At 37.6% G+C, this 21,366-nt stretch overlaps 1 protein-coding gene across 3 annotated transcripts in view; it reads right to left on the bottom strand.

Moving 5' to 3' along the window:
* The window catches only part of LOC126175098 (DNA topoisomerase 2-alpha-like), a 168,453-nt gene that overhangs the window by 113,641 nt on the left and 33,446 nt on the right, over positions 1-21,366 (bottom strand). For all 3 annotated transcript variants that reach the window (XM_049921641.1, XM_049921642.1, XM_049921640.1), the window contains 8 exons: positions 18,975-19,187; positions 18,724-18,897; positions 14,494-14,733; positions 14,276-14,381; positions 8,223-8,413; positions 7,536-7,667; positions 1,958-2,168; positions 1,709-1,818 (listed from right to left, as the gene is read on the bottom strand). In XM_049921641.1, coding sequence (XP_049777598.1) covers positions 1,709-1,818; positions 1,958-2,168; positions 7,536-7,667; positions 8,223-8,413; positions 14,276-14,381; positions 14,494-14,733; positions 18,724-18,897; positions 18,975-19,187 — 1,377 coding nt within the window. The remainder of the gene's footprint in view (positions 1-1,708; positions 1,819-1,957; positions 2,169-7,535; positions 7,668-8,222; positions 8,414-14,275; positions 14,382-14,493; positions 14,734-18,723; positions 18,898-18,974; positions 19,188-21,366) is intronic.

Raw genomic sequence — 21,366 nt, forward strand, 5'->3', positions numbered from 1 at the left:
GAAAATTTCCCAGTGCGATTGTTCCCAATGATTCGACAATACGCAAATTAGTGAAGAAATTTCAACAGACTTGATCTCTGTTACACAAACAAGATCTAGAGAACCTAGTATTTTACCAGAAAGTAAATTACAAAAGATATGGAAGGCTTTGGAAAAAAAGTCCAAGAAAATCTCTGCACCATTTGGCACTTCAGACTCATATCATGAACATCTGCTCACAGAGCTGTGCACAAAATGAAATTGAAACCATAAAAAATAATGGTAGTGCAACAAATGTGCTCAGATACCGCTGCTCGACATGATTATTGCAACTGGCTGTTACAGTCTCTGCACGATGGGCAAGTTGATCCTGAGATGCCGCTCCTCTATGAAAACCTAATGGATAAACTGACACAGACAATGGGACAGAAACTATGTGCAAACTGGCAATACTCAGCAATTAAGATCAAGGACAATCACAACTTTTTTTCTGTCTGTATCTATAAATAAATCAAATAAAAAATTCTACTTCTTTACACCAGCAATAACTAAGTACGCACTCTCATAAATGTCATCCTTTCAGTGATTGTGCATGTCTGCTACCATTTTGGAAGTTTAATTTTTATAAATCTCTGATTACTTTAGTTTCTTTTGGGGACAGTTTCCTCTTTGATATTTCAGCAATTATTTGAGCTGCACTCGCTTCTCGTACTTTCTTTTCCCAACCTCCTTTTTCTGCACTGACATCTCCACTAATTTCCCACTTGTGTCCTGCTATTTGTCTACTGCCAACAACATTTTGATTCGTCACACATTAATTCCCTACTGCCTCACTAGACAGTTGTCTCAGTTGATCCCATAACTAACATAACCTGCCATAACCAGGGCAACTGTTTCTTACTCTCAACCACAACAGGCTGACTTTACCCTAATATCCCAGTGCTCAACCAAAGAACAAGTCCTGGTTGAATGAAATACCAACCATTTATTTTTTAATGTTGCTGAGCAACAGTCATACAATAATTTTTAAATGAACACACTGCCATTTGACTGTAATATTGTTTATTTAAGACACAGGTTTTGGCCTTTTATGCCATTTTCAAGGGATTGAGTTTATGTTGTTAACATATATTGTATGACATCAAGCTCATAACTGGCCATAAGTTAAGAAAAATACTGGCTCCCCACGAAATGCCAGAAGTAAAATCACCGGCTTGTGAAATTTCAGTGAATAATAGTTGGAGCATGTCATATGTTAATGACAAATTCAATCACTCGAAAATAGTATAAAGGTCTGAAACCAGGGTCATAATTAAACAAACAAAATACAGTCAAATGTGGGTGTTGATTCTCTACATACCAATCTAACTGACAGCTCGTCAATTGAACAGGCAGATCCCATTCCCAAATGCAAGAAATTTGAAGAGATTTCAATCACTACCTCGTAAAAGAACGAATGGTGAAACTACTCTCACCAACATCAGTGCAGTTTTAACAGCTGCAGTGAATATCAATAAAAAGAGAATGATACAGTTCAGAATTTTATAAGGAGAGACTGCTGTACGAGCAACGAAATGGAATGACACGTCTTTACAAAAGATAAAATTACATGCAAAGCTATTAATGACTGCAGTCCTATTTATCTCTGTATTCCAGTTTGTAATCATTTCATGTAAGATAATCTTGCAGTCTTTAAAGGAACATTACAATTACATATTTGATGTTTTACCATATTAATGCAGTGATCATCACTGGGACCTCCATACTTGAATTTTATTCTGTGTCGCTTCATGTCCATGAAGTACTCCTTTGCCTCTTTGGATGTAGAGGTACCCAAACCTGGAATATTTGTCAAATTTAAAAAAGAAAAACCATAACACGAATAGACATGTACACCAAACAGAATTTCATTTGTGTTGTGTAAGCACACTGGATTGTAAATGCTTTACTAACAATAAAAAAATATGGCAAAAATTACCTTTGTAGTACTTTATCTTATATGTATGCCAGTTATCTCTTGAAGCTTTCCATTCCTCAAATTCTGGAAGCGAATAAAATGAGAATTCTTGACTGCCTTTTGATGCCTTCACAATGGGAGTTATAAACTCTTCCAAAAATGGGAGTTGAAGAAGAGATGGCCAATTGTGGTGAATGAAATTGATCAGCAAACCTTTGATGTGAGAGCCATCCTGAAATATGACTGATAGTTTACCAAGTATCTATTTGTATGTAACAGTCAGCAGGGAAATAAAAATTTTTCAGTATCATTCTGATTTTCATCCATAAAACATTCCCATCTCCAACACATTACATGCTGAATGTATAAACATCCACACCAAAATTTGCCATAATTTCTAGCATTTAACGCTCATGCAAATGCAGCAGCACAAATTATGAGCAAGAGCATAAACAATAACGAAAGACATACCTGTTATACTAACACTGTCATTAGTTGTGGATTCCATGCAACAGTGTAATAAACCAGATGTTACCCAAAAGTTGAAGAGTGGTTGCCTATTCTTATGTAGCTCTCAATTTACAACCTACATCTACATCTACATCCATACTCCGCACTCCACCATATGGTGCGTGGTGGGGGGTACCTCGTACCACAACTAGTATCTTCTCTCCCTGTTCCACTCCCAAATAGAACAAGGGAAAAATGACTGCCTATATGCCTCTGTACGAGCCCTAATCTCTCTTATCTTTGGGGTCTTTCCCCGAAATGTAAATTGGCGGCAGTAAAACTGTACTGCAGTCAGCCTCAAATGCATAGGATGCATTGGCAGCCACTTGTATGAGCACTGTGTTTTGTTGCTGTATTGGCGCATTTCCTTTGCAATTTAAGTTTTATTTTAGTTTTTTCTCTCGTTCACGTTTTATGGCTGCAGTATTATTCTGCAGTAGCAGGATACAGTAATATCCTTTGTTAGAGTATTTGTTCTTACCAGTCAAAATTAAAAAAATTTAACTGAGAACAAAAACAATCAAAAATTCCCGGAATTAAAAAAAAAAATCCCGGGTTTTTCCCGGATCTCCCGGGTCGTAGACACCCTGTTAAAGTATGATCAGCCTCATGCGCTTTCTACTGCAGCAAAATCAACAGCTTACCAGGACTGCCTCTATTTTCTGTGTTGAACTTATTATCGATGAGAGCAGACTTCAGTATCTGCAACCTGTGTTTTAGTCTTCTCTACAGTGCTGACCACATGTAGAATTTTCTGCTTTTGTTATAGCTTCCGAGTATTATTAGCTGATTTCTGTTTCTATGGCATATTGCAAATGATGGAGGAGGGAGGGAGGGAGGGGGGCGGGGGACACGACCCACATTCACGGTTCCCAGACAGACAGACAAGGAGAGAAAGATCTCTGGATTGTTGTGCAATATGTCTGCAGGGTGTATACGTGGACAAGGAAAAAAAATTCCCGGATTTCCCGGTTAAAAGTACAGCTTCTCCCGGGTGACAGTATATTTTTCCTTATCAATCCTTTGAATGGTTATGGTTTTATACATGGGCGTACAATTTCCCGGCACTTTAGGAAACGAAACTCAGGGAAAAAAGACAAGTTTTGGAAATATCTTTGATGTGCAGCAACATGTACGCTGCGTATTTTCATATTACGAAAATATACACTGGAATTCCACCACAACACTGCATGTTACTTTCCGAATCATTGAAGAGATTTCGATGCGATTTTGTAAGCCGTTCATGGCTCATGTCACGTGATCTCACCAGCCAATGACAGCGGATATTAAGAGCATAAGACACGTGATGTAGTCAGCCAACAGCAACATCACTGATAAGTAGCACGAACACACAAACAGGGAAAGTTAATAGTTTAAATTAATATACATAATGTTGCTACAAGAAAAGGAAAGCTTTCACATATAATATTGGTCTCAAGCTGCAAGAGAAGCTAAGCTTTCGGATATACTGTTGATCTTTATTGCACGTGTTACACTTTAAGATATTATCACACAAATGTGCCAGTAAAATTTTTAATAAAGACATAAATGTCTGTTCTTCTGGGTTCGAAATTCTTCTAAATGGCTCGTCATCAAAGAGTTCATTTTTAAATCTAAATGGCTCGTCATGAAAGAGTTGACTTTTTAATGAGTGTCAAATGCTCTGTGATTTAATAAATTCATGGTACATTCTTGCACATAGTTCAACTTACGTAAAAGGATATTTACTTTAAAAGTAACGCTTTTCAAACCACTATTCGCAATATTTTCCCGCGAACTGTTAGAAATAGGTTCGTTTCAGCAGTTCCCAGAAAGCGCAGATAACAGGCGACACCACGCTTGGGTAACTATCATGACGTAGGAAGTCCGTATGTACGTACGTGTAAAACATCATACATTATGTCATAAAAGAAACAAGACATCAGAGGATACTGCAAGAGCATCGGAATTTAGTGAACCATATTAAAATGTGCACATTTAAAGTACATACTTAAAAAGGGCACATTCGTATGTCCATATTCCCAATGAAGTAGACCTCGGCCTGATATTAAGCTTTTCAGTGTGGTTTTCGGGATGTAAATTTTCTTGGAGCACCAGTACTGAGTTATATCATGTTTGGTTCTTTATTATGGCAAAATGCAAGACGTGCTAGAAAACGAAAACGTTCACTTGAAATGCAGTGAACAGTTGAAACTAGCCACTACTGTGGAATTAAACGTTTCGTTTCAAATACGTTGAGTGCCTCTGCGGAAAAGGTTAACAGAAGTCAAATTTCTTTAGCAAAAAGACAAAAAGAACTTTATTGTTCCGCAAGGCGATTAATGCTTGACTGTCAGAAAGATGGAAATAAAATCAAATCTGAAACTAATGACATATTTCAGCCTTCCGTAACTATGTGAAAGTGTTTTAATTCACTTGATAGCTTCCGGCCACAGATATCCGTTTTGTATTCATTTGATGTGGGAGTAAACGAAGCAGAAGCAGCAAAATCACTAAATGTGAACACGGGTCACATGGAGACTACCCACTATAACTGAGACTGCTCTGCGCATCAGCCCCAGATCTACGACATTTGCGAACCGGGTCAATACTAAAGACATATTATTTGGTCTAAGTACATCAAAGTGCAGTGCCACGCCTCTTCATAATGCATTTATCTACCGCACGACCAAACTATATGCAGGAGAGTGGAAATTGAAAAATCCTGTGGTGCCTCTCCTGCTCCCATCGGCCGGTTTGACAGCCTACCCCTCTTTAAAAAAAAATCTCGCGATTAATAACTCATGAGATTATTTGTAATCGAGAGAACAAGAACTCTTCAGGAAATCTGAACTCTTTATTGCCTCTTAGTTAATAACTTGCTGTTGTGTGTGACAAAATTAAATATAGGATATATAAAACCAATACTGACAAGAGATAAGCAAGAAATTACAAATTTCTTCAAACCTTAGCTCCTAGAATTTTTTCTCTCTAATCTTGCTACAGCTTTACATGGCGTGCTTTCCTTTCTGCGAAAGAATCTATTATCTCAACAAAGTTCGTCAAACGTTGTGCTATATGAAAAATCGAAATGTCGTTATCTAATACTGAAAAGCTGTTAATACAATAATACCCAAGACTGTGTGGTTTCTCGATCTGATTATGTCTATTTTGTCACTGTCTGCTAGATAAAACAAAATAGGCCTTTCTAATATGACAGCAATTTTGTAAGACACCAAATAAATGAGACTGTTTTGGCACAAAAGGCGACTTTTATAACACGACAGAATATAATCCACGAAGTACCAATATCAAATGACTATTTGGCCTACTACATACAACCAAAAAGCTTTATGTTAGGAAATAGTTTCACATTTCATTCATACTCACCAGCTTCTCAAGCATGAGATCGAAAAGTAGTATTCCAAAAATTTTATATAAATTTGGAATCTTGTTAGTCTTCCATAATTGGTGTGATGTACCCGTTTCTTCTCCTTCCCCGTTCTAACAAACAATCTTGTCATCACCAATTCTGTAGCTATTGCTGCCACTGTCAAAACTTGTTCGCCGATAACTTCACTAACCCTTCCAGAATCACAGGTTGAGTTATCCCGCGTTTATTTTCCGATTAGGCGTCATTACGTGTACAACACGTTTTCCGCGTTACTTCCAGAATAGAACTTACGCGGCTGCTAGCCAGGGGCTGTACTACTGGTGATTACCAGTGTAGCGATCTGGTCAAAAATTTTCTGTCAAAATTTCATTTTCTTGGATACACCGAGAAGATAATACATAATCTTTCTTACCTGTTATTCCTGTCAGTCGTTTATTTCCATTCTGGTACTGAATCTATGGATTTCGCCAGTAAAGCCCCGTCCCCTTTTTTCTGCATAATGTTTATCTCTAGATGCGACGAGGATTCTCCTGACAGAGACATCACGTATACTATGCATGCATTCAAAAGTGAACTTATGATTCATTCAGAAATCAACTTTAAATGTATTCAAAAATGTTCCAAAACCAACAGGGAAGGGTAAATCATCTGAATAATCGATAGACAAACGTGCGCTGGATGCTAGGCGCTTTGTGAAACAAGTTTTGTTCCTCAAGAATATGAATTTGGCGCCCCCTTTTCCAGTATCATCTAGCTGCTTGCTGAGACTGCTTGCACAGCCAACAGCCACATTCCTGTAGCCAGAAGCGGAAGAATCAACTACTCAAATGTGACCCAACTGCACATGCGCATGAGACCGCGCGTAACTGCTAAAAGAAATCAAATGTAAACAGTTGCGACTTAACGCACATTGGAAGCAATTTGTTGTTATGATGCACTACATAGTCTTCCTTTGACACATTTTCAATTGGCAGACGCTTGCATGAGCACTGTGTGTCGTCGTCGTATATGACGCATTTCCTTTGCAATTTAAGTTATTTTCGTTTTTTCTCTCGTTTATGTTTTATTGTTGAAGTAATATTCTGCAGTAGCGGGATACAGTAATATCCTTTTTTAGAGTATCGGTTCTTACCAGTCAAAATTACAAACATTTAACTGAAAAATAAAACAATGAAAAATTCCCGGAACTCTAAAAATATCCCGGGTTTTTTCCCGGATGAAAAAATTCCCGGGTTTTTCCCGGATCTCCCGGGTCGTATACACCCTGGAGTGGTTTGCTGACCAGCTCCTCTTTCCCCTCGTCCTTGCGTCTTGCGAACAGCAAGCAAGAGATCGGGCCATTGTTACGAGATTAAAGTGCATCAGACAAAAATTATGTGAAAACTGTAACAGAAAATAATGTAGTGCACAGAACTATGTATGCTTACACTTATTTGGTTCAGATGCAAATAAGATATGGAATATGTAACTTGGGGATCAAATTTTAGTTCGTAAAATTCAGTAAAGTGAGAAATTTTTTTGATGTAATTCAGCAGGAACCGAACAGAAAGCACCGGTTAATCGATTTTTTTGGTTTATTCAATTTCAAAGAGATGAAAGTACTGTATCCTCCAAATGCAAACAGGTTACCACCCCTTTTCTATTGACCCACTTAAGAAAGCATTATGCACATCAACAGAAAAATCTAAGTCTTTTTCGAGATAAGAGTTGATTTACCTGGTCCTGATCTGTCATTATCATCAGCTTTCCATATCTCAGTGTCTTTAGATCATTTACAGATTCATACTTCTTCTTGTACTGAAGGCCAACAATACGAATTATGTTGTTTATTTCTGCATTATCCATTATCTGTCAAAATACAAATTACACAGCACTTAAAACATTTCATTATTACAATAAATACTACTTACATACTCAAAAAATTGTGTGTTTGAGGCAAATATTAACAGATAATGTGAAAATCACACTATCAGAAATTGGAGCTCCACGACTAAATGCGTAAATAGCAGGGACATAAAAGAATATTTAAGACACACATTTCTGTGTTGGAGTTATAGGCAGAAAACTTTGTTTGACCAAATAAAGTAAAGTAACAATTATTTGCACAGTTATGCAAACACTATTCTAAGTGCCAATAACTGTAAGTGTAAGTTAAACGAAGTGCCAACTATTAACGTCATCCATTACAGTGATGTGTAATGACAACTGATACATTTCTCTACAATTATTAAATAGAATTTTACATGTGGCCTGTCCTAAAGAAAACCAAAAGCAACATTATAGTGAACAGAAAACTAACAAATATGTCAAGTACTTTTCATCCACTAAGCAAGTCCACTGATTTCAATAATAAATATTAGTTTTACTCCAAATGTTAGATACATGGGACATCCATAAGCTCACCTGTTTGTGGGAAGCTTCACGAACGTTCAACAGCTTGCCTCTCAACGGGAAAACACCATATTTATCTCTTCCAATTACACCAAGACCAGACACAGCCAATGACTTGGCTGAGTCTCCCTCAGTAAGAATAAGAGTACAGTCCAGAGAGTGTTGTGTCCCAGCATGGTTTGCATCTTCTAGCTTCGGAATCCCTGTATTGAAATGATATGTAACTTTTATCATAACATCAAACAATTGAAAACACAGGATGGAAGAATAATAATATTATGAAAAGGATAGACTGCTGACAGTCACAACAAAATAGCTCTCATACATTTGAGGTTTCGGCCAAAAAGGCTTCCTGTAAAGTGGGGGGGGGGGGGGGGGGGGGGAGAGAGAGAGAGAGAGAGAGACGCACATGCACAAACCACTGTCTATGCCTACTCAGACCAGACTGCATATATTAACTGTGCTTCATGGGAGAGAGAATATGTGGGTGATGGGGATATGCGGGAGGCTGGGATGAATAGCCAGGTACAGGTGGGGCTAGGTGTAGTACAGCTTGTGGGAGCATGCAGGGATATGGTGAAGACAGGGTAAGGCGTCCAAGTGCAGTCAGGTTTCTTCTTCTTCTTCTTCTTCCCCTCTTTTTTTTTTATGGTGTGGGGGAATGGAAAAGGAGAGAAGGGAGGGGAAAAGTCTAGTGAGTGTGTTGGATTGTAATAGAAGGCTTTCTAGTGCTGGAATGGGAACAAGGGAAGGGGGACCCATATTGCACAGGCTGTGAAGCAGTCACTGAAGTGAAGCATGTTGTGTTAGGCATTACTTTCATTAACTGTCTCTTGGCCACAGCTTGGCAGTAAAATGTAAAGCATTCTTTTTGTTGGGCCTGTCTGTGACTTCAGCATATCCTCCATATGGTGATTAGCAAGCTTTCGTTTCCATAATATTACTGTTATTTCATCATAACACTGTAGTTAAAGTGAAAAAACAGCAATAATTCATACAGCCAACATGCTAAGCTTTCAATCAAAAATTCATCATATGCTTCTGCCGAGCTGCAATTAGCTTTAGGGCTCAGACAGAAAAGGGCTATTGCATACCTGCCAACTTTTGAGAAAGGCTATCATGCATGACAAAATAATGTAACAATTTTTGACATACCCTGGCTTAATGAAAATCATAATTCTTCTGGGCTACAAAATACAATAATTCATGCTTTAAACAGGATACTACAATGAAATCACATCTACTTACATCATAGGACAATGATTTGTAGATGAACATAACAACCAAGAAGAAATTCATGTTAAACAGCAGCAGGTGTGGTGACTATTGGTTTGGAGCATACACATTACTTCCTTGATAAATTAAGCAGATATGTGATAACTGAAAAAGGCTTTGCACAACAAAACTTAGGCAAAAACTAATATTATAAACACTACAAATCACATGTTAGTTCGACTTGAAAGTCTAAGTTTTAGCCTCTCTAGCTTCCTACAAAGGGTCTTGAGAAAGTGTTTTGTCTTAACAGAGACCAGAACTCCTGGTCTTCAAAACAGGAAGACTCCGGAGGTTGACTGGACATGGATGATCAGAACTGTGTTCCATTTTTCTTCACAAGGCTGAAAACATATTCACATTCTGCATTGCTATAGGGTACAGTGAGAATAGAGAGCATTGCTCTAGAAATTCTGTTATACTTAAGAAGTCTATCAGCTCCACAAATTCTTGATATTTGTGCCCAACAGGACTCACTCACAGCATTTTGATGTGCATCTAAAAAGTCACCTACCTGAAGAGCTATGAACTGCCTCTGAAGCTCATTCACCACATCATCTGTAGTTTCATTCTCTTCTTTGCATAATATGTTGGTGCATCTTCAATTTTGTCTAACCTAGCAACTTGAGCATGCTTTAACACATTAATCCTTAAGTGTAAACTTGATGATGTAGTCACGGGCAGTACAAAAGTAGTTTCCCACTGATGAAAAGAAAAGGGATGTATCTGTATCCTGGGGAGCACTCACTATGTCTGAATGTCAGTAACTCATCATAACTTCTTTGATTTTGAATCAAGTTTTACTCAACTTCAAGCAATGTGGAGCTTTTGACAATTTTGGGCTTAACAAACTGCTTTAGCAAATCCATTAGAAGTTCTAATGAAAAGTGAACTTGTGGGGAAGAAGGTTGAAGGGCAACATTAAATTTATCAAATACAGGAATAGTCACAAGAAGGAAAGTGCAAAAGGCCTTGCTGAAGTAGATGACAGGAACATAAACAATTTTTCCTTATGTGATGTAGCACAACTCTTACTTTTTAGGATGGGCTTGTCACATTTGGAAGAATATGCTATCGTTTTAGGGGCATGTGTAGTAGCAGAATCAAGAATTCTCTTCTTCTGATACTCTTTGTTCAACTTTAGGTATTCTGAAAGATGTCAAGCTTGTGGAGATGTTTAATAACTTTACTTCCTCCTTTGGAGAGAGAGAGAGAGAGAGAGAGAGAGAGAGAGAGAGAGAGAGAGAGAGAGGGGGGGGGAGGGAGGGGGGGGGGAGAAAGAAGTGGATGCCACTGGTCCACTAGTCTGACCAAACATCTGCCTAAACATAAACACCTAGTACAAACTTGTTTCAGGATTTTCTCTGTCTCTTTATTGCATAAATTCTGAAATTTCCGAAGGCATTCTTTTCTTTTGACACTCTTCTCTAAGAAATAAAATATATCAACAACAATCTCATCCACTTCAAGTGGTAACCTACCAGCATCTTTTTCAGCAGCTAGATTAACAGGGTGGCAAATGCAACCTATGATGGCAATACAGGGGTTGAACTTCCTTCAAAACTACTGAAACCCCATTTTTGTGTCCTATCATAACAGGATCATTGTTGGAGCAGAAAGCCACGCAGTTTTCAACTGGTATGTTATGAGAATTCAGCTGTGATAACATCAGATTATCTACATTTTGCTCTGTTGAGTCCCAGTTTAATGATGGTATGGATAGCACAGTGCTCTCTACTTTTCCTCATAAGAAAATGTTCGAGAACAAATGTCTCAATAAGTACTGAATAATCGAAAGGAACCTGGATCACTGAATGTCGTACATAATTATAACAAACACTCAAGGCAGTCAAACACTTCATAGAAACACATCAAAGCACACAGTCTTAAAGCATCCAAATGACGACGCCAATCTCGTGAACAAAGAATATGCACGTGGTAAACCAATTATTTGCTAGACCATATGTGCAACAGGGGCTGAGCAGATACCTGTTTATATTGATACGCTGTCAAAAGCTAGTGTCGATGTGAAGTATGTTAAAAGTGTTCCTTTAAGTTGTTCTTGCAATACAGAGTCCAGAATAACAGCAATGAGTGTTACGCTAACAGATGGAAGGAAGCACACCTCATATGTGGTTCTTCACAAGGAAGACAATACCAAATAACAAACTGCCTGCAGGACTTGTCTTTATATGACTAGAAAAGAGATGGATACCGAATGACCCAATACTAGATTGGCTGAAAGTTGTTTGCAACCGAATACCAGGCTCTTGTAAACAGAAGGAAAATGTAGGTACTGCACTCTTTCAGGGGACACTCAACCCAGAAAGTTAAGGATCTGATAACAAAGAGCAACACAGTTTTAGTAGTGTGTCCTGGAAGAATGACCTCCCAATTTTAAGAAATGGATGTAACTGGGAATAGAACTTTAAGGTTCACCTACAACAATGTTACAATGAGTGGCTTCTTCAGAGACCATGCCTTCACTCCAAGAAGGAAGTTAAAGAAACCCTCAATACCCTTGCTGGGCCAGTGGATCCTTACTGTCTGGAGCATAATATCTAGTGAATCTACTATGAAAGGATTCAAGAAGAGCTATGTATCCAGTACTATGGATGGCTCTGACAACACATTATTGGAGGAGTGCCAGGAAAGAAGAAAAGCCAGTAGGCTTACAAATGAAGGTATTGACACCAGCGGCGGCGGCAGCAGCGGTGGTGGTGGCGGCTTTGAAACAAACACAGGTGTATTGGAAAGGGTTGTCTGACCCCAATCCTGTTCTAGAATAAACTATGAGAACTTTGAGTGAAAAACTGAATGAATATAATATTTCAAAGTTGGGAAGAAGAAACGAAAATTTTGGAGTAAACTGTCTTGTATTTGCAGATGACTTTGCTACACTTTTTGAAAATGTAACACCTGTTAGAATGCAAATTAATCTTTACGAAGAAATAGCCTGTAGGACTAGCATAAGAATTTCTGCAAGAAAAAAATTTAACAAACATTATAACTTAATACCCGTAAAATACAAAATGCTTGCCTAAAAATAAAAAAAATTGGCGTATCTCTGGCATTAAACCAAATTTACTATTTAGATAGATTAGAAATACTAAAAAGATAATTCATTAGAAAAACATTACAATGCTAATATAAAAAATTCACTGAATCACCACCAGATGCTAGTGCTATCGCAATGTGGCTCCCACATGATGATAATCTTTTACGAGTAAACACATTGGTGCTCTGGGTACAGATATGTGGTGCTGACATCTCCCTGCTGTTACAATACAGTGATTTGTAAAGGTAGAAAAAAATCTTCTTTGTAGAGCACTTTTATCTTACCCAATTTTTGTTTAATGTTGACGTATCTACATTTAAGCCTGTAACTTCTGAAAATGACAAATTAATCTACTGAAACATTAAAGTATATTCACTAAAATTTTTGTGCAACTTGCAACTGATATTTATCTTCATTAAAAGAACAAGTTGAACCCATGAAGTAATAAAGGATTTAGAAAAAAGTAACATAAAAGTTGAGGAAACGACTGACAGATAAGTGTTTAGGAAGAAAGTACTGAATGCAGAACTGAATGTGGAATGATACCAAGGTAGTAGGGGATTGGTCAGAAGATTGGAAGAAAAACATAGTGAACAGATGAAAGAATACTGGAAGAAATGGGAAGAACAAAAAATAAGGAATTTAAGTTGGCACACAGTACTTAGCTCTCTCGGGTGGGTGGGGCAGTTGGGGGCAGGAGGTAGGTACTGTAAAGAAAATAACCGAAGATGATAATTAGATTTTACTGTCTAACAACGGAACTCTGTGACTGGAATGTTTACTTTTGCAAAAACGTCTACTTTTTTTTCCAAAATGGACTTTTCTAATGTTCGTTCTTCTAGGTTTATTTAACCCTAGCAATAATAGCAACACTTTTTCATAACTTGCATTACCACCCAAGAAAAAGTTTAAAAAATACTTAATTTGTTACTGTTGACTTATACTAACAACACACGTTTTACAAAGGCAGTGATGTCTTAGAAGAGTCCAGAACATGAAAAAAATCTTATACAGAACTTTCAGCAACATCGGGTCATTTTCAGTGACATCTACAATTAAGGTAAGGTACTTCACATCCACTCTAAAACAAAAATTAAAGCAAACTTTGTTAACCATTGTTGGCTGTTGCTCACGGCATACTTTTTAAAGATATGATGATGGGTCAGTGAAGTCCTGAACCTGAAAATATTGAATATGATGTTCACTGGGGAAAGTGACATCTGCTACTGAGACTTACATTTTTGGTTAAGTTTAATTGAAATATTTATGGAATGATGTAGAAGAATTCATTACAAACAAATATTTTCAAACGATAGGCACAAAGCTGTGGTGTCTTCCTTCTCTCTTCACTACACACACTGCAAGCAGAGAAACTGAACTGGCTGTATCTCAAGGCATGAAAAAGGATCCCACCTAGTAAGCCTAGGTGACACGAACTGTGTATTGCCATCCATTACTTTTTTTCCAGATGTTTACAGTAAAAGTAATATATCTTCTGACAATGCATGTAAAGTATTAGCATTATTGGATGGTAGAATAATAAAATGGTGAGCATCAATTGTTGACAAGTTCACTGAATGGAAACTTTTTTTCTGTTAATATTGTAAACTAAAGGAGTAAAGTAAATAAAGTTTAATTAATACAAATAGCTGATGACATACATCATCATCAGTACAACCCAAACAGAAACTAGGCATCACAATTAAAAAATAATTAAGGTACAAAAAACAAATACCTGTAAGTCTTGACTGCTTCTTTTTGCTGCAAGCTTTTGTCAATAGTGTATCAGCTTTTGCTTTGGCCCACATCAGAATAGACTCCACTATACCTGATTTAGTCACCTAAGTCAAAGTAGAAGACAGAATGAATCAACACCGAATTTCAAAATTTGCCAACTATGAAATTAAAGATCTGTCAAAACTACCTTTGTTGGTGTCTATTAATATTACTCACACTGTTAATGAATTTCTCTGAAAGTGGACATTTTGATCCAAAACTTTTTGCTTGCAAAGTCATATTTTCCTTTGTCTGTGAGTCAAATGTTGGATTCACAATAAGACAATTTACAAAGAGCCACATGTGGTTTTTCACTTGGAAGGGTTTGATTTGAATACCATTTTTATTCTTTTTCTTCAATGTCTCAATTAACTGCTTTACTATCATATCAGATACATGGTCTACATGTCTACCACCCTGAAAACAGATATCACTTGAAATTAATACAAAGAAACAGCTTCACATTACTAAAATTCTATGGGGCATTATGAAGTTGTTGTCTGGGATTTATTGGATAACCTAATTTAATCTATGTCTGCAGACATGGGGAGGGAAGGAGGGGACGGGCGGTTGGGGAGAAGTCACAGCTCCAATGTCAGTCCTGAGCAAACAGCGGATCAATAACAACCTGGAGAATTTCAGTGGTTTTAATCCTTCTGGAAATTTACATTTTCATAATACAACTCTTCAGGTTTCAACATTTTTCCAATTTTTGTTAATGTTACACAGTGAAAACAAAAGGCCAAGACAGTGACTCAAGTAAACTTCATTTACAAATGTGGTAACACGGTTTTTGATAAAAATCATCACCTTCTGTAATGTAATTTAAACTTTTTGGTAAAAACACCAATGTCTTACATCCACCACACAGCAGGAGGAAGGGGGGTTGTATTTTTAATAATAATAATAATAATAATAATAATAATAATAATAATAATAATAATAATAATAATAATAATAATAATTTGCCATAGTGACAGAGCAACTGCAAGTGATAAGACTACAAGTACGTGGCACAGTTTCCACCAGTACATCAACGCAATACAGCTACATCCAAACGTATATATACAACTACAGAATCTGTAATTATTGATACATGTTTAATTACCCGAAAGTTCCTAAATGCAATGTAACATATACCGTACAGTTAAAAGGAAGACTCGCTTGATCAAGGTCCGCGTCAGTTTCCATTCTTAACCAGACATAACGTCTGAGAAAGGAAAGAGATAATAATAATAATTAGTGACAACAAAAGAGGAAGTCACAGTAAGGCAAAGTGATAACTTCCTGTGGCAGGCAGCACTGTTGTTTTTCTATCTGAGGAGCATGGAGGGAAGTAGCAACAGAGCACACCCCTGTGTTCTTATAAATGGAGCACTGCAATTCTACACCACAAATTTGTAGAGCGTGTGAAAAACCCGTTAACATCAATGCTAAAAATTCCCTGTTTTTACATTTCTTCCTAGTAAGATTTACTCAATTCTACATTCTAACTCGTCTACTGACATTTGATGTGATTAAACGACGAACAGCTTGCACTTTGGGTGATGGCAGAGTTAAGGAAATATTTTACGCCGTTGCGGAGAGGGGAGATGTGAGAGGGAAAGTGCTGACATAATCCACTATTGGCCTTACCAACCAAACTTGCAACGTTTAGCTTCACCACGCAATAATGATGGGTTGAGAACGCTTCACACACACAACTTTTTGCAGGAAATGACATAATCATAACATGGTGGCACTGTGAAGATGACCAGGAACAAGGCTATCGATTTGTTGGTCACTATAGCATCAAGTTTATGTTTATGGATGTGTTTGTGACAGGAGAATCTCAGTTGTTGCATAAAATACTTAGGGGAATATGTGGCTGTGTGACATGCGAAATGTTTGCGACATTCCTGCGAGTGAAACAAGCAGCGATAAAATTCATATTGTTCCTTGTAAATACTTCGCTGTTTACTTCCAAACATGTGGCGATTTCCGAATGTCTTAGGGAGGACTCTGAATGTTATTGCTCATCGTTTCACTTGCAGCAATTTAAGCTGTCCACTCACGCTCCTGCCTATCCACGCACTCTGAAATAAACAGCGAAGTATGTATGACAAGGAACAATATGGATTTTATCACTGTTCTTTTCACTTGCATGAATGTAAGCTGTCCTATTAGGTTTCTGTCTGACCACACACTTGGGAATCACCACACAGAAATATTGGCACACAGCGAGTTGCAGACCAAACCTATAACTTCAAAGTCAGCTAATCAAAATGTTATCCACTACGCTACAGCTTACTCATCTGAATTTTGTATTGTACATTAGTTATCATACAATCTCTTGAATCTGTTGACACTTTATTAATTGACATTTAATGATAAGTGTGACACACCTGTGATCTACTGTCAAATGCACTGTTGCTTCGAAATGGTATGCTGTGCACATATGTCGCACACTACGAAGGAAATGAATAATCAAAATGTACACAGTTCACACAGGGGTTGTTCTCAGGCACTCGCAAAAGTTGATAGTCAAAAGCCCACTAGTGATGTTAAAACTGCAAAAAGTAGTGGGAAGCTGCATTCACACTGCCACTGGAAACATGGTCTTTGGAAACATTATTTGTGTATCACATATGTTTCCGACTGTTTCTTGTCTTTGTTTCTGTCCACACTGGCAGTAAACATTTCTCACTGGATTTGCATTGTCTGCAATGCTATTTGTTGCATTGTTTTCATGTTGTCTGCCACGTCATGTCTAGAGACGAGGAAACTGTAGTATGTGCTGCATGCATTTACTCAAAGGTAAAGACATAGTCATCTTTAATTTTTTATTTATTTATTTATTGTGACTTGTGACCTAAAGGCCATAAGCATCTCTCAGTGTTTCATAAGTTTACAGAATAAGGTTGCATTTATCAAAGAATTTCATAACTGGTTTTAAAACTACGATATTATTTTGATGGAGAGTTTGTACAGTAGTTGGTAATGGCTGATAAAATCGGATTAGTAGTCGTAAGAAATCAATTTGTTGGTTTGCATATAGTCGTCATCTTTGGTGAGCGGAAACATACAATAGAACAACTGGTGGGTAAACAACTTGCTACTTATGGGACTGAAAATGGAAGACAGCTCTAGTTTCTGTAAATTCACTTTGATATCATGTAACGATCTTGAATTTCTAGTAAATATGGTTTCACAATTTCTTTATTTCACATTTTGAAGCAAGCTACAACAAAATGACCTTATTTTGTTTTCCACACTGTCTTTCTCAGTATTCTACCAAATGTAACAGCAGTTTTCTGCAGAGCACGTTGTTTTATTGCTGTTCTTGTACTGCTTGGTACGATAACAACAAAACAACAGTCCGCTGCCTCATCCACTGCAATTCGCCCCCTCCAGAAAAGCTTAATACAGCAAGAGAAAACGAAACACCTACCAACTCTATACAATAGACGACATAATGCAACACTAACACACACTTGAGCCGAGCAGTGGAGACATGCAGTAGGTGGCCTGAAACACTGTTTCCCTTGATCTGTACAGACACTGCTACTGCTATCAATTGATGTTTCCAAAGGGTGTCTACATCAAGTAGCCAGAAACATGTTTCAAGCTTAGTATGTCCACAGCTTGAGGTCTACTCAATCCAATTAAACTGCTATTGGTTAAAAAAATGAAAACATACACCCCCACATGTTAGATTTCAAAGCTGTTCACCGTACTTCACAGTTCTTGGTTTAATTCACCATGTTAACCAATTATTGCTTTTTTTCTAGGTCAATACAACAGAAAGATTTCTCAATAGATGTTTTGATGTATAATTTGTAGTCGTAGGATGTCAGGAAATAGCTCAATTACCTTGTTCTCACACACCAATTTCAATTTTTTGATGAATTTATACTTGCTGTTACTCATTTTTTTAAAGAGCTGATGAAATTCATTACAACAAATTATTGTATAAACACTGTATTGTACATTTAATTTCCTTCACTTATACAGATTTTATAAAACTGGTTAGGATTAAAAAATTATAATCATTTATGCAAATTACATATGTTTTTGCTCGTATTTTGGGGGCTGTAACGTTTTCATTGATACTGCATTTTTTTCAATTTTACGGTTTTTAAGTCTGGATGCCAAGAAAGCGTAAAATAAGGGTTTTATTGTATACCTAGTAAAGTCACAATGTCAGTTCCTGCTAAGGTCGAATACCACTTCACCTTGCTGAGAAATACATTGTTGTAATTAGTAAAAGATATTTAGTGTGTACAATTCTTCATTATCTACAACACAAAACACGATGTATAATCGTATACTGATGCAACCATACCAAACACAGGACAGAATTTAAAATAAATAAATAAAGCCACCTGGTACAACAAGGCAATGTGGGTAGTCTTGCTTGTAACTTACCTTTGTTGTAGCAATGCTATTTACAAATGAAACTTGCTGAAATCCTTTATCTGAAATAGTTAGTGCAACTTCCCATCGGTCATTTACTTGCTCATACACTATTTTTAAGGGATTGCCAGTTTCATCATCCTTATTTTTAATGTACAGCTCCACATAATCCTTGAAGTTCTTTACCTGTGTTTAAAGAATAGTTTTTAAGTATGTGTATCTACTGGAATAGGAACACAAAAAACTACAAAAGATATACATACAGGCAAACGTTTTCCGTTTAGCATCACTTTAACACCTCTTGTAGATGCAGCAACATCATATGCTCTCCTTGACATTAGAGCAACAATATCCTTATCAAGTGCTTCCATTTTGAATTTGGCAAGATCAGGAGAAAATATCACCTTTGTATAATCTTCTCCAGTAAAATCCTTTATTTTAGGCTCAGATGTCTTGCTCATGTTATTTGCCCATGTCTGTAAATTTAAATACGGTACATTAGAGATAATTATTATGCAGAAGTAGTGGGCATGTGGGGGGGAGGGGGGGGGGGGGGAACCAACCACGTTGATATTGATTTTAAAGAAGAATTTCAGTGCTTCTAACATTGGTAACACAAAATACAGCTTACACGAAAATCAAGTACATTTGACCTGATTCAATCACTGTAGACATTTAAGTTCATATATATATAGAGAACTTAAACATGGATTGCTCTTTACTTTAATCCCCCCCCCAGACACACACACACACACACACACACACACACACACACACACACTGTTTCGCAGCAGGTGGATGGGTTGTGGTGGGGAGGAAGTGCTGGTAGGGGTGGGTGGGTAGAGGGAGGTGGGAAGCAGTGAGAGCGATGGGGTGGTTGGCTAGTGGCTCAGAGAGAGAAGTGGCTAGTAGCCAGTTAGGAATGCAGAAGTGAGGGCTGGCAGGAAGCTCCAGAAAATTTACCAATTCTCGGTATCATTAACTCCAATTTTCTAAGATCTATTAGGTGCAAGACAGTGAATCTAACATGCAAAAGTATTGTTGCTATACCTCTACTCTACTCAAAAGTACATTCCAGAATCGTAGTTGTAATGCAAAACACTCGTTAAGTGAGACAACTTATCCTATACAACTTAACGTAAAATATGACAATGTGTTCCACGCAGAAAATGTACTATAAGTTTTATCTTATTCATGCCTTGTAGTCAAAGCACTGAAAAACCTGAGTCGAAACAAGGTCCCCGGATAGACAACATTCCATTAGAACTACTGACAGCCTTGGGAGAGCCAGTCCTGACAAAGCTCTACCATCTGGTGAGCAAGATGTATGAGACATGCGAAATACCCTCAGGCTTCAAGAAGAATATAATAATTGCAATCCCAAAGAAAGCAGGTGTTGACAGATGTGAAAATTACCGAACCATCAGTTTAATAAGTCACAGCTGCAAAATACTAACGCGAATTCTTTACAGACGAATGGAAAAACTGATAGAAGCCGACCTCGGGGAAGATCAGTTTGGATTCCGTAGAAATGTTGGAACACACGAGGCAATACTGACCCTGTGACTTATCTTAGAAGAAAGATTAAGGAAAGGCAAACCTACGTTTCTAGCATTTGTAGACTTAGAGAAAGGTTTTGACAACGTTGATTGGAATAATCTCTTTCATACTCTGAAGGTGGCAGGGGTACAATACAGGGAGCGAAAGGCTATTTACAATTTGTACAGAAACCAGATGGCAGTTATAAGAGTCGAGGGACATGAAAGGGAAGCAGTGGTTGGGAAGGGAGGGAGACAGGGTTCTAGCCTATCCCCGATGTTATTCAATCTGTATATTGAGCAAGCAGTGAAGGAAACAAAAGGAAAATACGGAGTAGGTATTAAAATCCATGGAGAAGAAATAAAAACTTTGAAGTTCGCCAATGACATTGTAATTCTGTCAGAGACAGCAAAGGACCTGAAAGAGCAGCTGAATGGAATGGACAGTGTCTTGAAAGGAGGGTACAAGATGAACATCAACAAAAGCAAAATGAGGATAATAGAATGTAGTCTAATTAAGTCGGGTGATGCTGAGGGAATTAGATTAGGAAATGAGACACTTAAAGTAGTAAAGGAGTTTTGCTATTTGGGAAGCAAAATAACTGATGATGGTCGAAGTAGAGGGGATATACAGGGTGTTTCAAAAAATGACCGGTATATTTGAAACGGCAATAAAAACTAAACGAGCAGCGATAGAAATACACCGTTTGTTGCAATATGCTTGGGGCAACAGTACATTTTCAGGCGGTCAAACTTTCGAAATTACAGTAGTTACAATTTTCAACAACAGATGGCGCTGCAAGTGATGTGAACGATATAGAAGACAACGCGGTCTGTGGGTGCGCCATTCTGTATGTCGTCTTTCTGCTGTAAGCGTGTGCTGTTCACAACGTGCAAGTGTGCTGTAGACAACATGGTTTATTCCTTAGAACAGAGGATTTTTCTGGTGTTGGAATTCCACTGCCTAGAACACAGTGTTGTTGCAACAAGACGAAGTTTTCAACGGAGGTTTAATGTAACCAAAGGACCGAAAAGCGATACAATAAAGGATCTGTTTGAAAAATTTCAACGGACTGGGAACGTGACGGATGAACGTGCTGGAAAGGTAGGGCGACCG

Source organism: Schistocerca cancellata, chromosome 3 (assembly GCF_023864275.1).
Source record: "Schistocerca cancellata isolate TAMUIC-IGC-003103 chromosome 3, iqSchCanc2.1, whole genome shotgun sequence".
Lineage (NCBI taxonomy): Eukaryota > Metazoa > Arthropoda > Insecta > Orthoptera > Acrididae > Schistocerca > Schistocerca cancellata.